The sequence below is a fragment of the Monodon monoceros genome, unplaced genomic scaffold (assembly GCF_005190385.1).
Source record: "Monodon monoceros isolate NGI ecotype Baffin Bay Population unplaced genomic scaffold, NGI_Narwhal_1 Super_Scaffold_5, whole genome shotgun sequence".
NCBI classification, from domain to species: Eukaryota; Metazoa; Chordata; class Mammalia; order Artiodactyla; family Monodontidae; genus Monodon; species Monodon monoceros.
In genome coordinates this window covers 111,032,434-111,054,389 of record NW_021703782.1, presented here as the reverse complement: position 1 = coordinate 111,054,389, position 21,956 = coordinate 111,032,434, and the positions used below count along the sequence as shown (strand labels likewise).

General features: G+C 61.2%; 1 protein-coding gene across 3 annotated transcripts in view; it reads right to left on the bottom strand.

Annotated features, from left to right (window-relative positions):
- Nucleotides 1–21,956, bottom strand: part of VAV2 (vav guanine nucleotide exchange factor 2) — a 177,849-nt gene that overhangs the window by 50,453 nt on the left and 105,440 nt on the right. For all 3 annotated transcript variants that reach the window (XM_029202502.1, XM_029202500.1, XM_029202501.1), the window contains exon 4: nucleotides 9,816–9,884. In XM_029202502.1, coding sequence (XP_029058335.1) covers nucleotides 9,816–9,884 — 69 coding nt within the window. The remainder of the gene's footprint in view (nucleotides 1–9,815; nucleotides 9,885–21,956) is intronic.

Genomic DNA, 21,956 nt, shown 5'->3' with positions numbered 1-21,956 from the left:
CAGCAACCCCGGCACGCCATCCCACGGCAGAGAGGCAAGGAGTCTGTACCCCCATCTGGGCCTGGTGCACTCACCCCAAACCCCAGCCCAACCTCCCACAGTCACTGAAAAGGACCCCAAGGCCCCGAAAAAACCCGAAAGAGCCTCTGAGTCACCCCAGCGGGATTCCATCATGGCAGGTTGTCTCGGCTACACCCTGGTTCTTTTCCCATCATCACTGGGACCAACAGAGCCTTGTCTTGGGGTTTCAAGTTATCAGAGGCTGGGTTTCATGGAGAAACTGCACGTCCCCGCCGTGCTGGAGCCATCTGTGTACGTAACCGTGCTCGGTCAATGCTGGACCGCAGGGCTGGTGGGTCCCCTTCTCCTTCAGCTCAGGCCAGGGGCTCTCGTGGTGGGAACCTGACTCTCCCAAAAGTGACCCCCGTGGGGGGAAGCAGTCAGGCGAGTCCGAGATGGATTCTCAGCCCTGCCAGTGTCTGGCTCTGCAACTCTGGGCAGGAGAACCTAAGCCTCAGTCTCCCTATCTGCAAACTGAGAATAAGGCCAACCCCCCGGTAGGGTCATTGGAAGGACCAGCCTCAAAGGAGATGACCAGCAGAGGCCCAGCATACAGTAGGTGCTCAGTAAGTGACCGTGGCCCGCCACCCCGTGGGTGAGAGGGGAGGGTCAATGAGACGATACTTAGCTCAGGGGTCCATGCTCGATAAACAGACACCAGCAGCATTAAATACCTCGGATGTTCTGAAACGCATCAGACTAGACAGTTGGGAGCCGGGTGTCAGCACTGATTTGTCCTTGGTAGGTTTCAGAGATCGCCCTTCTCTGTCCAGTTGTCCAGGAGAGAGCGGAGGACGATGTGAGCGGGGGAGTCCGGGACCACGGTGGGGACGTGCATGCCTGCTCACAGATAAGCCTCCCGGCCAAGCCCACACCACCGCGAGACCTCGGCTCTCCCTTCAGCTGGACGCCACGTGGATGCCACGGCCTCCCCAGCCCCAAGCCCACGTTCCGGGACAGAGACCTCCCTGCTGGCCTCCTCTCCCCTCACCCTTTCACTCCCGCTGCTTTCCGGCAGCAGCTGAGCTGACAGATGCTAAATCCCCCAAATAATTCTGGTCCTGACAATGGCCTGAGATCCTCCAGGAGGGCCCGAGCGTGGCCTGCTGCCCTCCGGAGACGGCAGAAAGCTCCCCTCCCGCCGAGACCCCCCGGCCCCCCCCCCCCCCCCCGCCCCAGAAGCCTCGCCTGCCTGTTCCAATTCTGGTACAGAAAGTCAGCTGCTCAGAAGAGCCCCCCGCCGCCTATGGAAAATCAAAGAAAAGCCAACAAACTCTCCACTTTCTGCCTCTGGCGAGCCTCTATGTTTATGACGGACATAAAATATGGCTACTGACAGATGCGATACGCACTCTGGCCCCAGGCTGTCTGATGCTGGGAAGCAGGATCCCAAATCACCGTTAAACTGTTACTAGGAAACCAAACCTGACATCTCCCGACCTCCGTCCACACCATGCAGTCCGGGCGGCAGGGAGAGGGGGCTTCAGAGGGCCCGGAGAAGCCAGCTGTCGGCTGGATGGGCTGCACGTGGGGACAGACAGACAGATAAGGCGCTGCTAACACTAGGGAGGGTCAGCGGACCCTCCCCCCAACAGTCGAGAGAGGGGCTGCTCTCCCTACAGATGGGGAAAGCAGGGCCCAGAGAGGGCAAGATGGTCCCCCAAGGTTGTAAAGCCATTTAGGGGCGCACCTGGAGAAAGAGGCGGCTACCAGATTCCCAGAGGGGGCCCGGCGCGCCCGGCAGTGTGCTTCCGGCCATAACTCACCCTTTTCCAGGGACTCTTTCTAAGCAGAAGAGTCTTCCCACCGTGAGCCAGACTCGGTCACAAGGATGAGGCCCAGAGGACTGTCCTAGCCAAGCAGCAGCTGGCTCCTTTGTCATGTAAAGTGTGCTGTGTGACCGCAGGCCAATCACTTACCCACGCGGAGCCTTAATTTCCCCAACTACAAAATGGGGGCGGGGCCACCCACCTTGCAGGTCCGGAAGGCTGAGATAACAGGGCAAAACTCAAGCACCGGGCCTGGCGCTCAGGGGGACCCACTGCACGGCACCTGGAACCACGCTTGGATCCTTAATATAAGAGCAGCAGATGTCCAGGGCCTCCATGGTGTGCGGGGCCCAGCTCAGGTCACCTGCCTTTTCTGTGCTCTGTTCCCTTGAGGATGACCCTCGTGGGGAGCTTTCCTCTGGGGCATGGGGGACAAATGCAGGAAGACAACGACAGCACAGTGACAAAGATAATCCTGGTGGACGTTGTCATCTTCTGGGGAAGGGGCACCTCATTCAGCTTCTTGGAGGTGACCTCTGGGCTGGGTTATGTAAGAGGAATAAGGGTTTGGCAACCAATACAACAGATATTATGTACATGACAGGTTTTTTTATCGTTAAATCCAACGTGTTGTGCTTATTCATTTTTTAAGGGAATATTTCTTAAGTGCCACTGTGTGTCAGATCTGTATTGAACACATGGGAAACAATGTAAAAAGGGCCTAGTCTATCCTCATGGGGTCCTGGAAGTCAGTATCAGGAGAGTGATTTGGAGAGGCCTTTATTAGACAGACTTCTGGCCACAGCCCAGCTGGTCCCTGCTCTCTTCTTGAAAACAGTAAAATGAATGCATACATCCTTCCACACTGGCCTCCCCACCCTACAGAGACTGTGCTAAATCTGACCCCAGAATCGCTGTGACAGCCTTGTCCTGAAAGAGCCCGGGGTTAACTAGGTATTAAAAATAAAAATTCATGTTAAGTCTGTGTCGTATCTGCTGGCCTGCATAATTTAAATATTTAGCCAGGGCAGAGTGGCAACCGGGCATCTGCTCTGCATTCATTCAGAAGGGCCCCTGTGCTCTCTCTAGCAAGAGAATGAACAAGCTTCTTTCCTGAAGTGCTGCAGGTCAGGGTTTCAAGTTCGATGAAGCCCTGGGCCCCCACAGCAGCCAGGACCTTGCAAAACTGCACAGGCCCAGGTACCAAGGGGCCGAGATGTCCCTGGAGGGCAGGGCAGGGAGCCTAAGAGCCGCGGGGCGCAGAGCCCGGGGCTGTCATTTGCACCGGCTGCCTCCGTAACTAGAAGAGGGGGGAGCCACGAGCCTGTTTACCGCTCAGGGTGAGGATGGGCTGCCCTCTGGCCAGACGACAGTCCTGCAGCTAGCTCTGGGAGGGCGGGGGAGCATCGGGCACCTGGTCTAGGCCACAGGGGCAGGAGAGCCACTGGGCTGCACACACACGGTGAATCTGGGGCCGGCGCGGCTAGCCCTCAGGTCCTGAGTAACAGACACAGCTGAGACCCAGGCTCTCCCAGGACCCCAGCCCAAAATAAGGCAGTGGCCGGCCTGGTGGGGGCGGGGACAGGTTTCCTAAGTCACGTTTTGGCAAATCCTATGCACCTTCCATCCCCTTCCAGCAACACCTCCTCTGGGAAGCCCTCCAGGTGTCCTGGCCTGTCGAGGTCTGATCCCAGTGGACACCGCCTGGATAGCTCCTGTGGGGCTTAGAAGAGTTGTAAGAATGAGAACTGCAGGGCCCAGCTCACCACAGGGCCCTACCAGACAGCCCTGGGGCGGAGAGGGTGGTCAGGCAGGTGGCCTTCTGAGTCAGACCTGCTTCAAATCCCCTCTGCCCCTCAGCCACAGGGCTCAGTGTGGGGACAGGCCCCCGTGTGCCCCGTGGACGCTGGATTCATTCCCTCCACCTGGCCGGTCCCAAAGCCGGGCCGGGCCTCCCAGACTTCCCGTGAGGATGGAGAGCCCCTCGACAGGGAGGCACACAGCTGGCGCTCGCTAAGTGCATACTGTACAAATGAAGGCCTGAACGGCCAGAGGGGAGGCAGCTGGGACGGCAGACTGGGTGGCCCTGTCCAGCAAGGACCATGGGAGAGCCGAGGCCTGCCTGTGCATGGCTGTCCCCACCTCAGCAGCCCGGAGCCAGGGCGCCCGGTCCGGGGAAGCAGGCTGCAGAGCAGGGGGGAGACCTCCGCAGCGCCCAGGGCTCAGGGGACCCTGCCCGTCCCTGTCCAGCCAGGCCCTCCACCAGCCTGAGGAGGGCGGCCACCGCCACCGCCACTTTGGGGGGCTTTACTGTCAACCCCCTTTGGGCCATGGTGGGGTCTGTGTTCTACATGAAGCGGGCTTTGTGGTTTGTTTGTAATGGGGCTGTTTCTGTGTAGTCTGCTTTCAAACTTGTCCCCTTGGAGAAGCAATCCTTTGGGAGAAACACGAGACGCCCCCAAACCCAGCGACCCGTCCAGGCCTCACACTTGGGTGTCCCCCACACGTGCAGGTCTCCTGCTGGACACTGGACTTTCACACAAGGCGGCGTGAACGTAAGGGAACTTTCTTTGTGGCTGGGAGCGGTGGGCGGGCAAGGTCACCGGGTGGGGTGGGCATAGGCTCTCCTTGGCTGAGGGTCACAGTCGGGCAGAGCGACAGCTGCCCGTCCCCTGGAGTAGGGGGCCGGCAGGAGGGGCGTGGCCTCTGCCCTCCCAGCAAGCAGCCCCCCACCCCCAGACCTGTGCACTCCCACCTCGCTCCCCAGGGACCAGGAAGACCAGCTCCAAGAAGATGCCCAAAAGCCCCTTGAAAGTGGCTTCGACTCGGGGAAACTCCTACATTTTACGCATCTTAAAAAATTACCCCAACGATGCTAACACGACGCCTTTAAAGCTGCGAAGTCATCTTACGATGTAGGAAAGCATGCAGCTATACATTTACGGATAAATTACATTCCCTGCCGTGTCACGACCGCATTTGTTTAAGCCTGAGAATCACTTCAATTCCGAGGAAAGCGAAACCGGTGTCGAGGAGCGGACTCCTCGATCGTGAAACCGTGGCTCCGTCAAGCTCGAGGTGCCCCACGTAGCATCTGGGCTGGTGCTTTCACTCTAGAGATGGGGGAAGTGAGCCCCGAGAAGGATCGAATGGGCCCAGAGAAAGACAGAAAGCCACCATGTGCGGCCGAGACGGACGCGCCCCTGCTGTTCCTCGGCCTGCGTGATGCTCTCTCTCCAGCCGGCAAGGATAACCTTGAGGCACCCCCTCCACGCCGGGCGCCCCCCAGCACTGAAGCACACCCAGTTGGGGGGTCTCTGCAGGCCTTCTGATGCAGGCCGTGCCTTCCTGGGTATGAGGAGGGTGGTCCTTCCCAGCGCGTCCCAGGGTGCTTCGATGATCCTGATTTCTTGCAAACACCTTGCGGTGTCTCAAACCTGCCGCACCTCTGCGGGGGCAGGCCTTGGCAAGGCTGCTCCTTCCACTGGGACGCCAGCCCCACCCTTCAGCCGCTTCCCACTTGGGCTCCAAGACTCAGGGGTCACCTCTTCTGAGAAGCCTTCCCTGATTTCTGAGCTGGCATTCACCCGGCCCCACTCTGGACTCCGGTGGTGAGCTGTCTCACGAGTGTCATTTTTCTGTGTGCAAATCTGACTCTCAGCCCCTGGGTGGGGGGCTCCCCCAGCGCAGATGCCTAAACCCTGGCCCACCCAGGAGTCGGGCAGGTATGAGAAGGTAGGGGGGCAGCTCCAGGTTCCCGGGAGCACCTGGAAGGAAGCAAGGGGTAGCGGGAGGGACGAGCCATTAGGCAAATGCAAGGTACTGATCGTCAGGGCAGTTTAAAAACAGGCCTCTCATTTGGGGCTCAGTTTGCTTGATGAAGCGTTTTTTAAGTGGCACTATTTTGTATTAATTTTTTCAACCAGCTGCTCTATTACCTGATTATACATTATTCAAGGATCTCAAAAGTGAGCTTAGAGCGCTAGAGAGCATAATCTTAGCTCAGCATCATCCATTCAAAGGCAGGGGACTCTGCGCTGGCCCCCGGAATGCTGCTCTGGATCCGAGACCCGGGCTGCCCACGTGGGGCCCCTAAGCCACACGTGGCTGCGCGCTCACAAGCGTGGCCAGTGGGCTGTGCACGAGAGCGTCAGCTGCTTCGTTAACGATCACGTGTTGGACTAGATGACACACTGGGTTCAGTAAAAATACATTCTTAAAATTCGTTTCACCTGTTTCTTTTTTCTCTTTCTGGTGCAGCTGCTAGAAAATTAACAATCGCACAGGCGGCTCATGTATGGTTTCTCCTGGACGGCGCTGCCATGGCCATTTGGAAACCGGAGACAAAGGCCACATCCTTGGTAGACCGGGAGGATGGGAACCGCTTCCCCTGCCTGGGCGCTCAGGGTGTGCTCGCTGGGCGCTGTGCTACCGCAGTGTAGCTGACGACCGACACCGCGTGTTACACACTGGGGAGTCGGGGCGCAGAGACTGGGTAACCTGTCAAAGCCCACGTGGTAGGACACGCCAGGGCCGAGGCTCCAGGTCTGCCCAGAGACGCCCTTGGCTGCTCTGGGAACAAGGCAGAGGCTCCTGCGCGGCCCGGTCGGTGCTCCTGCTTTAGGTGGGTGGAAGGGGGCTCTCAGTGTGGAGCGGCGTCTCGTGGGCTGAGGCTGCAGGGCCCTCAGTGACCCGCCGGGGTGACACTGGGGGGCTCTGAAGACACGCCCGGTAGGAACGGCGCCTCTAGCGAGGATTCTGAGGGGTCCACGCGGGAGAGCCACATCTCTCCTCCAGCGATGCCCACGCTCACCCCTCGCAACCCAGCACGCTCCCCACTCTCCACTCCCGCTGCCCTGACCGCGCTTTAGATTTCCAGAAAGCGCACAGTAACCAGCTGGTGGCTGAACAAATACAAGACTGATCGACTGACTGAACGGCGAAGGCGTTCTTGGGGCCACGCACAGCTGGCGGTCCCCCACTGGTGCCCAGACCCCCCACCAGGCTCGCCTTTCCCCAAACAGCTGCGGAGCGTCGAGTGGCCCCTTAGAGACGTGAGGTGATCATCCTTTCTGACACCTGGCCAGAGCCCAAAGGAAAGAATTAGCCGGTTCTGCTGGACACGTCACTCCCCGGCTCCCTGGCGCTGCCTGGCTTCAGATCCGGGCCAGTGCCCCGTTCCCTGCCCCGGGGAGGCCAGGGAAGAAATGACATTTCTGTTTGTGTCTTGTAAATTGCCATAATGGATAAATATGAATCCCAAGTCCGCAGAGACAGGATGCTAAGAAATCTTGATTTTCAGTAAAAGGAGAAGGGGGAAAAAAAGCATGAAAAATTTATTAACCTGGAGCCTCTGGGACCAAACCGCAACTTCAAGACTCAAATTCATTCCCCTCCCCTATTAATGTATGATTTACGTTTGCAGTAACTGCAGTCATAAGGAACTCATTGGATTAAGGAGGCTCACTCTTAATGTCATGGAATAATATTATTGAACTGTGTGCAAAGCCGCGCATCCCCCAGACTGGCTTCTCCATGCGAGAGGAATTCCATCCTGTGAGAGGTCAGACACGTGCAGAATAGACCGAGAAAAGGGAAAATGGGCACCCGGGGTCGCTGGCCAACTCACCGCCCAGGAATCCTCCAAACCGAACGTGAAAGAGCCATTGGGACGGGCTAAGCGGGGGGCCTGGCTGGTACAGCGGAAGCTGCACGAGGGCGCCGTGGGCCCCATCATCCTGGAACCCTCAGCCTCTGCTGACCCCTCATGCGTGTCTCGGGAGGGCAGAGACCCCCCAGCCTCAGCTTGGGGGTGACTCGGGAGAAATGGCAGATCAGGGCCCGGCACTCGGCACTGGGCAAGGGGCTCCCCGGACCCTGCGGGGGGCACTGACTTTGCATGGTGGGGAGGTGAGGGTACAGGCTCGGGGTAAAAGGGTAGCTCTGCCGCTCCCTCGCTGAGTGACGTGGGCCCGTAGCTTCCCTCCCGAGGCCTCAGTTTCCTTATCTGTAAAGCGGGGGCTCCCCTAGAACACCCCTCACGAGGAGACTGTGGGGCGGAGTGGGGGATAGAAGGAGATGAACATTATCGCTTGGGATGCGCTGTTAGGCCGCGGGCACGGGGTGCCAGCTGCTGGAGGGGGGGCGGTGACATGGAGATGCAGGGACTGACCTCGGGAACCTTCCGGTCTATCACAGTGCACCCCACAAACACCCCGAAGGCCAGACAGGGGTGTGGGTGCTCTGTGATGCGTGGGGTGTGACTGAGGGTGCTGGCTGGGCGGGCGGATGGACGGAGGGTGACAGGCTTCCCAAAGTGGGGGGCACTTAGGCCCGGACTCGGCAGACAGGGAGAGGCTCTCCAAGGCGGAAAATGCCGGGAGGGCGGGCGGGAAGCAGTTCCAGCAGCTCAGCCAGCAAGGGGGCTGCAGACGGGTGGGGACCCCTGGGGGCCTCCCTCCGGCCGTGCCTCTCTGAGCCAAGGTTTCCTCACCCCTTACGGGGGGTAGGGGGAGGTGGGCAGCCACTCATTCAGCCCTGCACCTCGGGAGGCCCCGTGGGTTGGAGTGCACCTTTCTCGAAATTTTCCAGGTCCTCCTCTGATTCCTGGGACTGGGCAGTAGCACCCAGGTAGGGAGCCCCAGGCCCTGGTTGGGACTCGTGTGGACCCTGGGCCCCATCTGCCCCCTCAGGGTGCTCTCCACCCTCGGACCCACATGGGGTCGACCAGGTATCCCGAGGATCGCCACCATTCACACTGGGCTCAGCCCAGTTTCCGGAAGATGGGCTGGTGGCAGCTATGCCCACTGGCCAGTGAGTGTTTCACTCAAAGATCACATAATGTTGGGCCGCCAGCTTGCTGCCCACAGGCTGAGTTTTCAATGACTCAAATTATTTAAACGGATAGAGATCCTGCAGAGAATGTCTGCCCAGGCCCCATGTCCTAGAGGCAGCCTGGACGGGGGCGTGGAACAAGCCGGGGGCTTTGACACAGCGAGTGCGCAGCAGATCCCGGCTCTTACTCTGATCATGATTCTCATTCCCAGTCTGTGCCGTAAGACGAAGGAGAGAGAGGCCACGAGGCTTCCCAGAAGGAACGGCCGTTTATCCGGGAACAAAGACAGGAAAGAGGCCCCCAGGGGCAGGAATCCGGGGAAGAGGGTCGTGGGCCTGCCAGGTCAGGAGCCACGTGGGACCACCCCACGGCCTGGGCAAGCCCGTCATCTCCCGGGCCTCGGTCCACCCCCCTGCAGGATAGGGCGGCCCTGCCAGCTCCACCCCGCCGCCCCTTCTCCGAGCAGCAGGCCGCATGACCCCACCCCCGGCCACAGCTGACTGCGCAGAACCCAACCATCTCTTCTGGAAGAGCCGCCGCCCGGGGATTCCTGCCAGTCCCTGGGGGGCTCCAGGACCATAAGGAGAAACGGCCGGGGAGGGGCAGCTGGACCCAGGCTGCACAAGATGGTGCCAGAAATCCTCGGAGAGGGGAATCGGGGGGACCCGGGGCAGGCAAAGACGGGGCCTTGGGAGAAGGGGAGACGCCCCAGTGGCTTCAGGTGGCCTGGCCTCGGCCCAGCCCCAGCCCGTGTCAGGCCACGAGACAACCCGGAGTCACCATCTGCCTTTGCCTGTAAGCTGTGCTCCAGGGGCCTCAGCTTCCGGAGACGCCAGCTCTCCCCACCCGCAGCAAGCCTCCAAGGGCCGAGCTAGGGCGCCTCCCCAGCCCCACTGCAGCTTCGACAGAGAAGCCCGGCAAACGCCGGCCCTCGCCACGCCTGAGCCTGGGGAGGAGGGCCGCAGCCACGCCACCAGCAGACACGCCGGGAGCCTCCTGGAATGTGGGGGGGAAGAACCGCGCATCCTTCCGGCAGGGGAGCCACACCACCACCCCCATGGGGACGGCCCGTGCAGACGGCCGAGACCAGCGCCCGTCGAGGGGGCCCGCGTGAAGCCCCGCTCCCCACCCTCCCCCGCCTGCCTCCTTACTCTGCCAGTTCCTCCAGGCTGCGGTAGACGTCATCGTCATTCTCCGCGGTCTCCTCCGAGGGGAAGGGCCTGTGGGAGAGGAGACGTCAGGGGAGTGAGCAGGTCTCAGTGGCACCGCCGCCCTGGCCAAGCCCCCAGCCTGTGGTCCACCACGGGCCCCCCGGAGCGAGCGCAGGAGCAGGCGGGCTTCTGTCCACTCCCTCATGGAAGGAAACGGGGTGCACATTATGTGGCTGTGTGACGCAGGACCACCCAGATGGACGTGCCTAGAGTGAGGACCCCACGCCCAGCTCGGCCCTGGACACCGGAAGTCGGTCCCTCTGTCCAGGCCCCGGCATCCCTGTTGGCAAACGAGGGAACCGGGTCAGGGACAGCAGGAAGCTTCCGTCCGTGCAACTATCCTGCTTCCACACGCCAGGGGGACCCCAGACACGGGGATGTGGGCTCCCCTGGGCATCCTCAGTGGGGAGCACGGGAACCTGTCTTTAGGAGACAGAGAGGGTAGGCCGTGAGCCCCAAACTTATCTGGACTTGAGACCCTTATTTTCCATGAAAATCTCCCAGTTCTGTATTGGGGGGATGCCCAGGGTCCCCGCAAACTCTGTCACCCCAAAGACGCATCTGGGAGGAGTAAGAGAAGGGCCCAGGAGTCAGAAAGCTTCCCGCTGGTGTGAGGAGGGCGGCGTGGCAGGGTCGTCACCTGCAGACAGGCGTCTACCTCGGCAGCTCAGAATCCGTGGGAGGGGAACTCACGAGGAGGAAAATGGGGCTCCCTGGAAACGCGGGGTCTCGGGCCGCAGCCGTCACTACTGCAAAGTGAACCTGGGCCTGACTCCTGGGAAAGGGGGTGGAGCCAGCCCACGCTGCCCAGGTGCTGGGGGCCAGCCAGTACAGGTGAGGAGTGTTAGGGCGTGAGATGCAGGTGACACAGCCCTGGGCGCAGCCGGGCTCACGGGAAGGAATGCAGGCGCGGCACCGGCCCCAGCCCCGCCTGCACGCGGCACGTGCTCGCGGGGAGGGTGGGTGAGCCCACCGGCTCCGTCACCCCGAACTGGGATCTCATCTGGAGACTGATATGAGATTCCAGTTCACAAACTGGAGGAAACGGGCAGGTCCGCAAACGGAACAGCGCATTCTGGCTAAAGAAGCGATTGGGGTGGAAATGGGAAGGGCACACTGTCGGCACCATACCCACACCTGGCCCCCCCATGCCCACCACCAGCACAGGGAGCCCATGCAGCAGCCCTTCAAGGAAATGGGCTTCCGACACACTCTCCGGGGCTCCCCGGGGTGCCCTGCACACCCACGTGCAAGCGCCCACTTCTGCCTCTGCCGCAGGGACCTGCAGACGGGTGCATGGTCCCGACTAGGTTGAACCAGCCCACGCCGGGCACAGAGGCCAGCCTCCAGGAGGACGGGGCCGGAGGGGGGTGAATGCTGCCAGGAGGAGGGAGCTGCCAGCTCGTTCGAAAGCAATGGGCCCAAATTAACCACCTCCATGGAGACAAAATCGCCCCTTTGGTTGAAACGAGCATCTCCCCATCTCATCTCCCCATCTCCCAGGGCACGGGTTCTGGTAGGAAGTCTGTTACTAACGATCTCACAGGAGACCCGGCTGGCAGCCTCCTTGCTGGGGGTCAGGCTGACGTGCTCAGCAGGGCAGTCCAGTGGGGATGGATGCCTGGACCCTGCAGCTTCCACTACCAAGGCTCGGGGCCTGTGCTCCATGGGGTGGGGGCCTGGGGAGCCCACTGAGCCAGCAGCTGGAGGCCTGGGTCCTGCCCAGCTCTGTCACAGAGTTGCATGGCCCTGGGTCTGAGGTCCCAAGGCAGACCCACCAGACCAGGGGTCCCCATCACCTGCGGCTTCATGGCGGTAGCTCGTGGCATAGCCCAGCCTGACCTCTCTGTGGTGGGCTCCCCCTCCTCCCTGTGGCTCTCCCCCCCTTCCTCGTATCACCATGACAATGGCATCCCCCACTGGGCATCATGTGGCAAGAAGGAAGGAGGACAGATGTGTGTCTTCGGGTCACAGGGAGAGCTGCAGGCCATCAGGACGCCCTGGCCCTCAGCAGACGAGGGACCCTCACTGACCCAGCCATGGTTCCAGCCAGGAAAGCACTCCCACGATACAGGAGAACCGGAAGCCGACCCAGATCCCACGTGGTTGACGGGGTGCTGGAACCGAGCTCTGGTTTCTTCAAAGTCAGTCGAACGTCAGTCACCCCAACTGCCGAAGGTTCCGGCCCCCACCCTACTGATCACAGGAAATCTCAGGCCAGGCTGAGACGTGACTGCAGGACCCAGAAGTGGAGCGTTCCCCCAAAACCACTCCCTGACCAGCTTTCCACCAGCTTGACCACTCTCTCACCCTGGGTCCACTTCCGCCTAGCACGGTGCCTGACATTAGAAAGGCATGGATGGACGGACGGATGGATGAATGGAATGGATGGATGGATGGACGGATGGATAGACAGATAGGTGGGTGGGTGGATGAATGGTTGGATAGATGGATGGACAGATGGACAGACGGATGGATAGATGGATGGATGGGTGGGTGGGAGAACAGGTGAGTGGGAGAGGGATGGGATTTGTGGGTTGATGGACAGATGAATGAGTGAGTGGGTGGGGGCATGGGGGTGGAAGGATGGATGGGTGGCCAGGAGGACAGGTTCAGGGAGGGTGGATTTGTTGGGGAATGGATGGGTGCACAGATAAATGGATCTTACCAGATATTCTCATGCTATTCTCAAGATATTCCAAAACAACAAGTGGCAGCCTCCAATTAGATACAAGGAAGCATTTTCAAGAAGCGCTTATGAGAATCCACGCAGAGGTACCCAAGTCAGCCCTGAGCTGTGACTTTACAACACTGACCCTGACTTAACCCCGAGGAGACACATTTGCACAGAGGGCGTTTCTGGGGCCACATTCCAGCTATAACTTCAAGCCCGAGAGGGGCTGGAGCAGGTGTGACTCTCGGGCCACTTGCAACAAGGCCTGGCTCCACCCTCCTGTCTCAGGCACCCGCTGATCATCCAGACCCCACCGTGCAGCATCTGCCACCCCCGCCATCAATGTCCCCCTCCCCGGCTAGACCAGAGATCCAGACGTTCGTGGTGGAGTTCATTTGTTCTTGAAGAGGAGGGGATGAGAATCAAGTATGCAGAACGGCACAGAAAGGCCCGTGGGCCAGACACCAGAGTGCGGCCATCCGGGTCCTCAGGGCGGGGGGGCCGGGGGTCAGGGCGGGGCTGGGTTCCTCTTATCCCATCAGACCCTTCCTGAGGACGCATTTCCTCGTGCTCCGCTTCTGGGAAGCCAAGTTTCCCACTCGCACCACTGAGAGAATTAAAGGGATGCCCAAGACGGAAGCAGAAAAGCTGCCACGTGCCAAGAAATCCCCAACAGAGTCCATGCGTCAGGCTGTGTCAAATCCACCCTAGCACCCCATCCTCCTGGGGGGGGTGGCGCGGGGCAGGGATGAGAGGCTCGAGCCACTGCTTCAAGGTCCCACCAAATTACGCCTCCCACCCTGAGGTCAACGTGAGCATCCGGCTGCTTGGCCGGCATGGCCGTGTGTGGGCAGGACAATGACAGCGCCAGTGCCAGAGGCTAGGGAGGTCCCCCGCTAGAGGAAGAAGGCCCCAAAACACGGCACCCTAAGGGAGTGGCTGAGCCCAACCCCCCGAACAAAGAGCAGAGGGGGGCACAATTCTTACGCCAAACCACGCCTTGCTCTCCGTCCCCCACCCATTGGGTGGTTCCTGGACACCTGCTCTGAGCTGGGCTTGGGGGCTGCCATTGTCACTGCTTCAGGGAGAAGGCGCAGCCTGAACGCAGCTCTGGGATCAATAAACCAGCCTCTGGTCCTAGTCCGCGAGACTTGAGAATCTGCTGTAAAACCATGGCCTCTGAAAAGTGCCCGCGTGCGTAGCTGTGCATACGGCTGCGTGGGGACAGGACACGTGGTCGGGAAGGGGGCAGACCCAATGCTCCGGGGTCATGGCATGAAGGTGGCGGACACAGGTGCACGCCAGCTGGGACCCAGGAGCAGTCGGACGGGGACACTGGAAGACCCTGCACGGCGGGCAGCAGGCCCGATTTATAGGACAACAACCCAGGAGCCAACGAGAAGACCCCTTGGGAGGAGGTGCCAGGTCTCCGGGTTCTGGGGGGAGGGGGGGAACTCATCCAGCTTCACCTCTTCCCATGCTGTGCTGAGGGACTCGGGGCCTGGACACAGGGTTCCAGGGCAGTGCAACCCACTTGTCGGCACTGATTTACTATTTTTCCAGGCAGCAGCCTGATTTTCACGCACTTCAAACCCAGCTCCGGTGCAGCACTCAGTGTGCCGACCCCTCCTGCTATCTGGCAGCGGCCTCCCCTGCATTATCCAATCCAACCCAGGGCTCCACCAGGCAGGGCTATGTGGTGGCTCCCGGGCCTGCTTCCCTGGGGGTCCCTCCACCCCAGACCAGGGAGCCCCTGGCACATAACAGGTGCACATCTCATGACTGTGCTGTCTGCAGATGGCCCGCCAGGACAGAGAACGTTGCTTCCTAGAGCCATCGCTCTACACCCTGGCAAGAAGCCAAAACAGAGACACACACACCCCCCCACTGCCACTGTCACCTTCCTTTTCAGGGAGACCTTGTGGGGCGAACTAAGAGCCAGGCTTCGGCAGGTAATAGATCTGGGTTCAAATCCTGGCTCTGCTGTGGACTCGCTGTGTGACCCTGAGCAGGAAACTCTCCCTCTCTGAACCTCAGTCTCCCCAACTGTAGAACGGGGGCAGTAGTCATTGTTAAGATTAAATGAGATAACACACGTAAGCCTCTCAGCCCAGGTCCTTGCTCCCAGCAAGCGTGGCAGCCTGAGTCACTTTCCCTCCCCTTCTCGGGGGCTCATCCCAGGGGTCCACTTCCAAGTCCAGGGCCTCAGACTCAGGCAGTCCCCACTGTCCCCACGGCCTCCTGAGCAGCAGCCCCAGTGGGCCCACCCCGGGTTTCCGTGACAATTAGGAAATGCCCCTCACCCAGGTGCCTCCAGCCCTGCCCCAGGCCCGTGGGGTCAGCACCACCACGGGGTCCTCCAGCCCACCCTGCTGAGGTCGTTCTCCCCGGGGGGCCTGGAAGAAGAACGGCATATCCAAACAAACACTCATATTCGGGAGGTAAGAAAGCTTCGGGTCCGACCACCGAGCGCCACGCAGAGAATCTAGGACACAGGGTTTATTTTTCCACGCTTCAGATGAAAGCGACCCGGGCCCAAGACGGCTCTTCACTTCTCCATCCTTCACTTGGCGTGTGTAGGGAGGAAAGTGGAAATTCAACTCACAGAAAATCGCTCCCTGCAAAGTGACCTCCAAGGCCCGTGGTTCGCCAGCAGCATCACAGAGGAGCCCCATCGGCAGATGCCCCTGGTCCTCTTTGGCCGGCCCGGGGCGTCCGAGAGAAGGGGCAGAGCCTTGGGTTCCCACCCTGGAGGGCGAGACCAGCTCACAGCCCCCAGAGAGCAGACTCGGCCTCAGAGGGCACCTGTCCTGCAGGGGTGACCACCGCCCAGCTTGCCCCAGACGAGGGAGTTACCAAGGATGCGGGAATTCCAGGGCTAAATCTGGGACGAGCCGGCCACCCCAGTCGGGCATGTGGCGGACAATGGTGCCTCATTTATGGCGCTGGCACTACCTGGGAGCCCTCAGAGGTCGCTCCCCCAGTCGGGCAGGACACAGTTTCCGAAAATGGCCTGAGAATTAGGTGCAGTGGGCCTGCGGAAGGCCTGGCACGGGGCCCGGCCCCGGGACACTACTGGGTTCAGCCTCACCTCACCAGGGGTGATGGGGGCCCAGGCAGGTGCTAGGTGAGCAGGAAGAGAGCAGGGTGGGCGGGAGGGACCGGGAATACCCGGCCCACAGGGCACTGGGCCACACCCCGTGACATACCAGTTTGCCAGGGAGACGGCAGCCAGGCAGACTTCAAAGGCACGTCAAACCACAGCCCGAAGGCCCTGGCAGGCGCCCATTTAATTATTCAGAGTCACCTGGGTGCCGCCTGCTAATTGGCAGGGAGGCCTTGAAGCACTGGATTTTGCTTATTAAAAACGGCTCTCCAGCTCAACAGCCCGACCGCCCAAACAAGCAAGGGATCATGTCCCTCTCTCCAGCCCACCACACTCTCATGCAGACGGGCCACCGTATCAGGGGCTGCGACGGGCCCCTCCACCCACTCCCACCACGAGGGCCACACAGGGCTAAAGGGCATGGGGACGGCCACAAAGGTATAGACGGCAGGAGGAGGAAAGGGAAACCGGGAGGGCTTCCCGTAGGAGATGCCGGGGAGCTGACTTGGAGAGCAAGGTCTAATTTGAGTTCAGAGCTCCAGCCCTGCGTCGGACAGACGGGGGGCTGTAATGGGCCACACAGCTTCCTGGCCCCTGAGCTGGCCAAGGGACCTGAGTTAACTCACCTGTAAAATGGGGATAAACCACCTGCTTCACACACAGGCCGTGTGTGAAGCTTCATGACGTGCGGTGTGGCTGTGCCCTCCCACAGGGCCTGGCCCGTAAGGAGGTGAGGTGATGGTCAAGATTTAGGGGCTGGAGGAAGCAGCCTGGGCAGAGGTGATCACACCAGGCACACTCGGGGGTGTGCGGTCTCAGACAGGCTGGGGCAGAGCAGAAGCAGGCTGAAGGGCCAGGTGGGGCAGGAGTCTGATGGGGACCAGGGCAGAGGGAGGGAGTGAGGGATGGGCCGGCCCAGGTGCCACCACCAGGACCTTAAGCCCAAGTCAGCACAGAGGTAGGAGGTCTCGAGGTCCCCCTGTGACGTCTGCAGAGGCAGTCGGGGGACGAGGTGCGGCCGCGGCTCCAGGCGACCGGGGGAGACCCAAGTGAACCCCCAGATGCCAGCCAGGCGGTTTCAACCCTTGCTTCCAGAACCCTAGTGAGGCAGAGGGGGACACTGACCTTGGGTCAGGAAAGAATGGATTGTTTCCCGCCATCCCACTGTCTGAGGGAGGGAGGGGCCTGGAGCTGCTGCTGAGACAGACGAACGCGGTTTCTCAGCAGCTGCGATGCTCAACAGACTTTGGACTTTCCGGCCCGCTTCTCGGAACGGCTGCAGTTTGGAGCGGAAAGGGCAGCGGATCAGCGGGGCCGAGTCCCCTGCAGCCACTCGGCTGCCACCTTGACCTCTTCCCAGGGGACACCTGCCTGGCCTAGACGGGAAATCCCGGCGTCCTGCCAGGGCCCTGCCCAGATGGAACGCTCTAGAAATGGCCATCGGGGAACGAGAGGCATCACAGAGGCCACACAGCCAGCACGGGGGCTTCCCAGAGCCACAGTCCGTACGGCACCCCCTGCAATAGCCTCTCTCCCCAGCCCAAGGCCCAAGGCCTCTTGCAGCCCCGTTTTCACCAGCAGACTCTCTGCACAAAAAGTTTCTGCACTGCTCACTCATGGGCCAGGGTCCCTTGGCCGGGGGAACCGCGCCCAAGCGCAGTCGGGGCCCCAGGGGATGGACCGGGGCAGGCTCGGCTCCAAGGAGGAAGCAGGCTGGGCAGGCGGGTGGCTCTGGCCAAGGCTCCAGAGCCCATCGGCTGTGGGGCAGGGATGGGGCCCCCCACCAGGGCAGCTCTGAGCATGCATGGAAAACTACACCCTGGAACACCCGGGCGGCTACTGGAAACGCTCTTCCCTTTTCTCCTTCTCCACGTCCAAAGCTGTCTGCTCCCTGAAATGCCCCTTCTGGCCCTGTGAGGCCTGTAACAGCAGAGCAGGGCCCCAGCTGCCCCCTGACCCTCCCCCTGCTCCCCGGTCACGGCCCGGCCGCACTGAACACGGTGACAGTGGCCCGTCTGGGTCACATCCGGGCACAGCAGTGAGAGTCAGAAAGAGAAGAACCGGTAGATGGCTGTGCCAGGTGGGTGTCTAGTCCACACTGCTGGCTCTGGACGGTAAACCCACTGGGACGTGTCAGAAAAGCAGATCTTCCGGGCTTCCCTGGTGGTGCAGTGGTTGAGAATCCGCCTGCCAATGCAGGGGACACAGGTTCGAGCCCTGGTCTGGGAAGATCCCATATGCCGCGGAGCAACTAAGCCCGTGCGCCACAACTACTGAGCCTGTGCTCTACAGCTCTCGAGCCACGACTACTGAGCCCACATGCCACAACTCCTGACGGCCGCGCGTCTAGAGCCCGTGCTCCGCAACAAGAGAAGCCACCGCAATGAGAAGCCCGCGCACCGCAACAAAGAGTAGCCCCCGCTCGCCACAACTAGAGGAAGCCCGCGTGCAGCAACGAAGACCCAACGCGGCCAAAAATAAATAAATTTATTTTTTAAAAAAGCAGATCTTCCTCGTAAATACATGGAGCCTAGGAGACTAGCTGGGGACCCTCCTCAGGGATCTGGGGGGACCCGGAGGGGGGATTCTGAGAGACCACCAAGCCGCTGTGTGACCACAGGCAAGACCCCTCCCCTCTCCGAGCCACGTTCTCCCACCTCCGAGAAAAGATGGTGGCTGGGGGTCTGCCCCACTTCCTGCTGGTCTGCTGGGAAGTGAAGGGTCAGTCCCTGGCCCTTCCACCAAGTCCTAAGAAGGCCTCTGCAGGCCCGCAGGGAGGGTCCCTCCCCTTGGTGGGTCCGCCAGGATGGAGAGGGCAAACCTGGGCCTGCCTGCAATCACCCCCTACCTTCCCATCCCCTCTGGCCGGGGCAGGCATCACTAGTTGATCTCTGTGTTCTCCGTGGCAGAGCTGGGATGGATGATGCTCCAGCTGGAAGACTGGTCTGTGGACTCCGGTTAGAGAAGGAGGTCCTCTTCCTGGGGCAGTTCTGGCCAGCCCTCCACCTACTGCCCAGAGGAGGGGACTGTTCCAGGGCAATCGGGCCAAGCCCCTACCGCTGGGCTGAGGGTCTGGGGTGGAGGTAGGAACACACACACCCTGCTGCAAGGACACAAGTGAAACCCAAGCCCTCCCCCCAGTCCACAAACGAGGGGTCCAGGAAAGGCCTCTGGATGGGGGTGTCCTCAGGTTTCCCCGTCAGTCATGACAGCCCCCCACAAGATGGGGGTTACCATCTCATCACAAATGAGGACACCAAGGCTCAGAGAGGTAGAGAAATTTGCCCGAAGAGACCAGCCAGGAAGTGGCAGAGCCGGGGTTGGAGCCAGGACTATTCCCAAGAGGGGTCAGAGCAGGGAAGAAACCCAGGCGGGAGCAAGCCTGCATTCCTCGCCCCTGCCCAGGAGTCCGGCAGCGTCTGGGCTGCAGCTCTTGGTCACCCCGAGGGACTGACCTGCCAAGCGGGTGGGTGGGGTGTCACTCCCTGCACTGCCAGCCCCTCCTGTGGCCTATCGGGCTCTCGCTCCCCTCCCCCCATGACCCCTCCCCCGAGCCACCATCTCTCCGGCCTGGACACCCACGGCAGCCCCTCACTGGTCCTGGCCTCCACCCTGGAGCCCCTGCAGTCCACACGGGGCCAGCAGTTTCTAGACAAAATTTCAGAGGCCGCTGCCTGCTGAAACGACCCCCAGGGCTTCCCCTCACACTCAGAGAGACCAGAGACCCCCCCCCCCCCCCCCCCCCCCCCCCACCCCCACCTTCCTCCCACCCCCGGCCCCTCTCCATCCCACAGGGACACCAAGCACATCCCCTCCCCACCCCACCCCCCCAGCACCTCTGCCTGGGCCTCCGATGCCCAGACCTGTCCACACTGGCTCTGCTCACTCCTCGGGGGCTGGCCAGATCGAGGCCACCTCCTCGGAGAGGGGCACTGACCACTGCGTCTGAGGGCCTCCGTCCCTCCCTTTGCCGCCATAGCCTCAGACTCATCCCCCTGGAGCAGGTGCACACGACTGGTGACGGTGCAGGGCAAGGTGCGTGCCAGCGTTTGGGCAGCAGGCTGCTTTGGGCTCATGTGAGGGCACGGACAGGACTGCTGCCCCCCACGTGTCCCGGGGGTCCGGCTTGGCTACTTCAGAGCAGAGAACTGGACTGCAGCCCTTCTGGATGGCGCCAGCCCTGGGTCTGGAGGTGGCCCTGGGCAGGGAGGGCTGGGCTCGGGCCAGCTGTCCAGCCTGTGATGCTCACCTTGGAGTCTGTAGGGCCGAGGGCCCAGCCAAGCCTCAGGGCCGGGCTCCAGGCCTCGGCGTTAATCAGAACCACTGCTGCCCTCCTGGGAGGGGCCAGAGCCGGACGCCCACCCCATCCAAACCCCCCTCCCGGACTGCCAGTCAGATTCCCGAGCTGGAGAGACGTGCAGGGCCCATGGGTGCTCAGTGGCAGGGCACCCAGCCTCCTGCAGCCACCAAGCCCACCAGGGGCGGGGCCAGGACCACGCCTCGGCCGTTGGGCAGCCCCGCATCACATCGCATGGTGGAGGGCCGGACCCTCCAGTGCCGAGCAGGGTAGAGGCCTGCCCTAGTCTCCCTACCAGTGACCCCAAAGGGAAAAGTGAGGCTCAGCTGCCCCCAGGGTCAGCAGGTGAGACCTGAGGCTGGTTTCCCAGCCCCCAGAGGCCAGCTCCGCCAGGACCTGAGGCTGGAAGGGCCCGGAGATGCCCCGGGCAGCGGATCTGTGCCTGGGTCAGTGCTGGGCCCATGCCCCAGGACCCCTGACCCCCAGATGACTCCCATGGGAGTATGGGAGGATGAGGTCCCAGTTCCACCCCAACCGGCTGGGCAACCCTGAGCTAGAGGTGCCCTCTCGGGGTCTCAGCCTCCCCTGCAAAATGGGGTTGAATCCTGATTCCCGGGGTCCAGGTGCGCGTTCTGTGAGCCGACCCGTGGGGAGGGCTCTGCCCCATGTGTGTCGCTGCTGCTACGATGGGGTGGATGGGAAACGGGGGACAGGAGCAGCTCCGGAAAGGCCAACGTGCCTCACAGGACAGAACTGCACACCATGACCTGACCGATCACGTGACGGCCGTGAAGACAGCAATCCCAGGAGTCAGCTTACACCTGGTGACTCTGTATTAAAGGTCGAAAACAACGGGGGCTCAACGAGACTACGCATGAAATACAGTAAGACTAATTTTACAGGAGCGAGGAGGTGGAAGACCCGAAGTTAGGGTGGTGGCCAACCATCCTTCCTGCTGGGGCCGCCGGGGCCAGGACCCAGGAGAGCAGCAGGTGGTCATACGTTTCTTTCTGCCCTGTGAGCTAGAAGGTTCTAGTTTGGGGGTTGAATGCTGGGCTCATGAGACTTAAAAATAATGAAAAACTAAATAAATGAATCCATAAAAATAAAAGAAGGAAAACTGATAACCAAGAGGGAAGAAGCAGGGAACGTTAAGGGAAGCCACACAGACGGTCGATTCCAAGAGTCCCTTCTCTCCTGTCAAAATATCGCCACAAGTTGCCTAAAAATGAGGCGTATGGTGGTGGGGACCGGCAGCTGGGACCCGGTGCCTGAGCGTGAAGCCGGAGGTGAGGGAGACACGGTGGGCGGCGGGCAGGCTCAGGGGGCACGGGCTCACCCACCGAGGGCTGGACGGTGCAGGGGCCCCTCCGAGGCAGCCTGGCGGGGCCGTATCTGAGTTCACTCCACCAGTCCCTAAACGCCTGACCTCAGGCCAGCCCCCCAGGCTCTTGGCCTCAGTTTCCTCATCTCTAGAACGGGACACAACAGCCCCTCCTCGCAGGGATGGGCAGCATCCCGCAGCGGGGCAGGTTGAATTCCGGTCGCTAGACATCCTGGCTTCACCGACGGGGCGGAGGCTGTAGGAGCCAGTGGGTGACTTGCTGGGTCTCCTTCCCCTGCCACGGTGGCCACTCTGTTCCAGCAGGAGGCCGTCTGTCAGCCTGGCTCTGGGGGCAAGTGGCGTGGAGGGGAACACGGCCGACACACACGTGTCACTGCAGCAAGTCATCGAGACTCGGGGCTGTTTGCTGGCACTGAGGAGCCTGGTTCATCCTGACCGCAGCAGCAGCCGGCACGGAGGAGGGGCGCGACAGGAGACCCACAGTGGGAAGGATGACCCAGGTGACATCGGGGGGGACTGTCCCTTTATTACCAAAGCCCCTCTCCCGACAGTGAGATGAGTGGGACTCAGGCTTACCGAGCGCTGCTGTCACACCGCGTAACTGGATGTACCCAAAGCACCAGACCGTTCCCCTCCCACCAGCCACAGCTGGGAGCAGA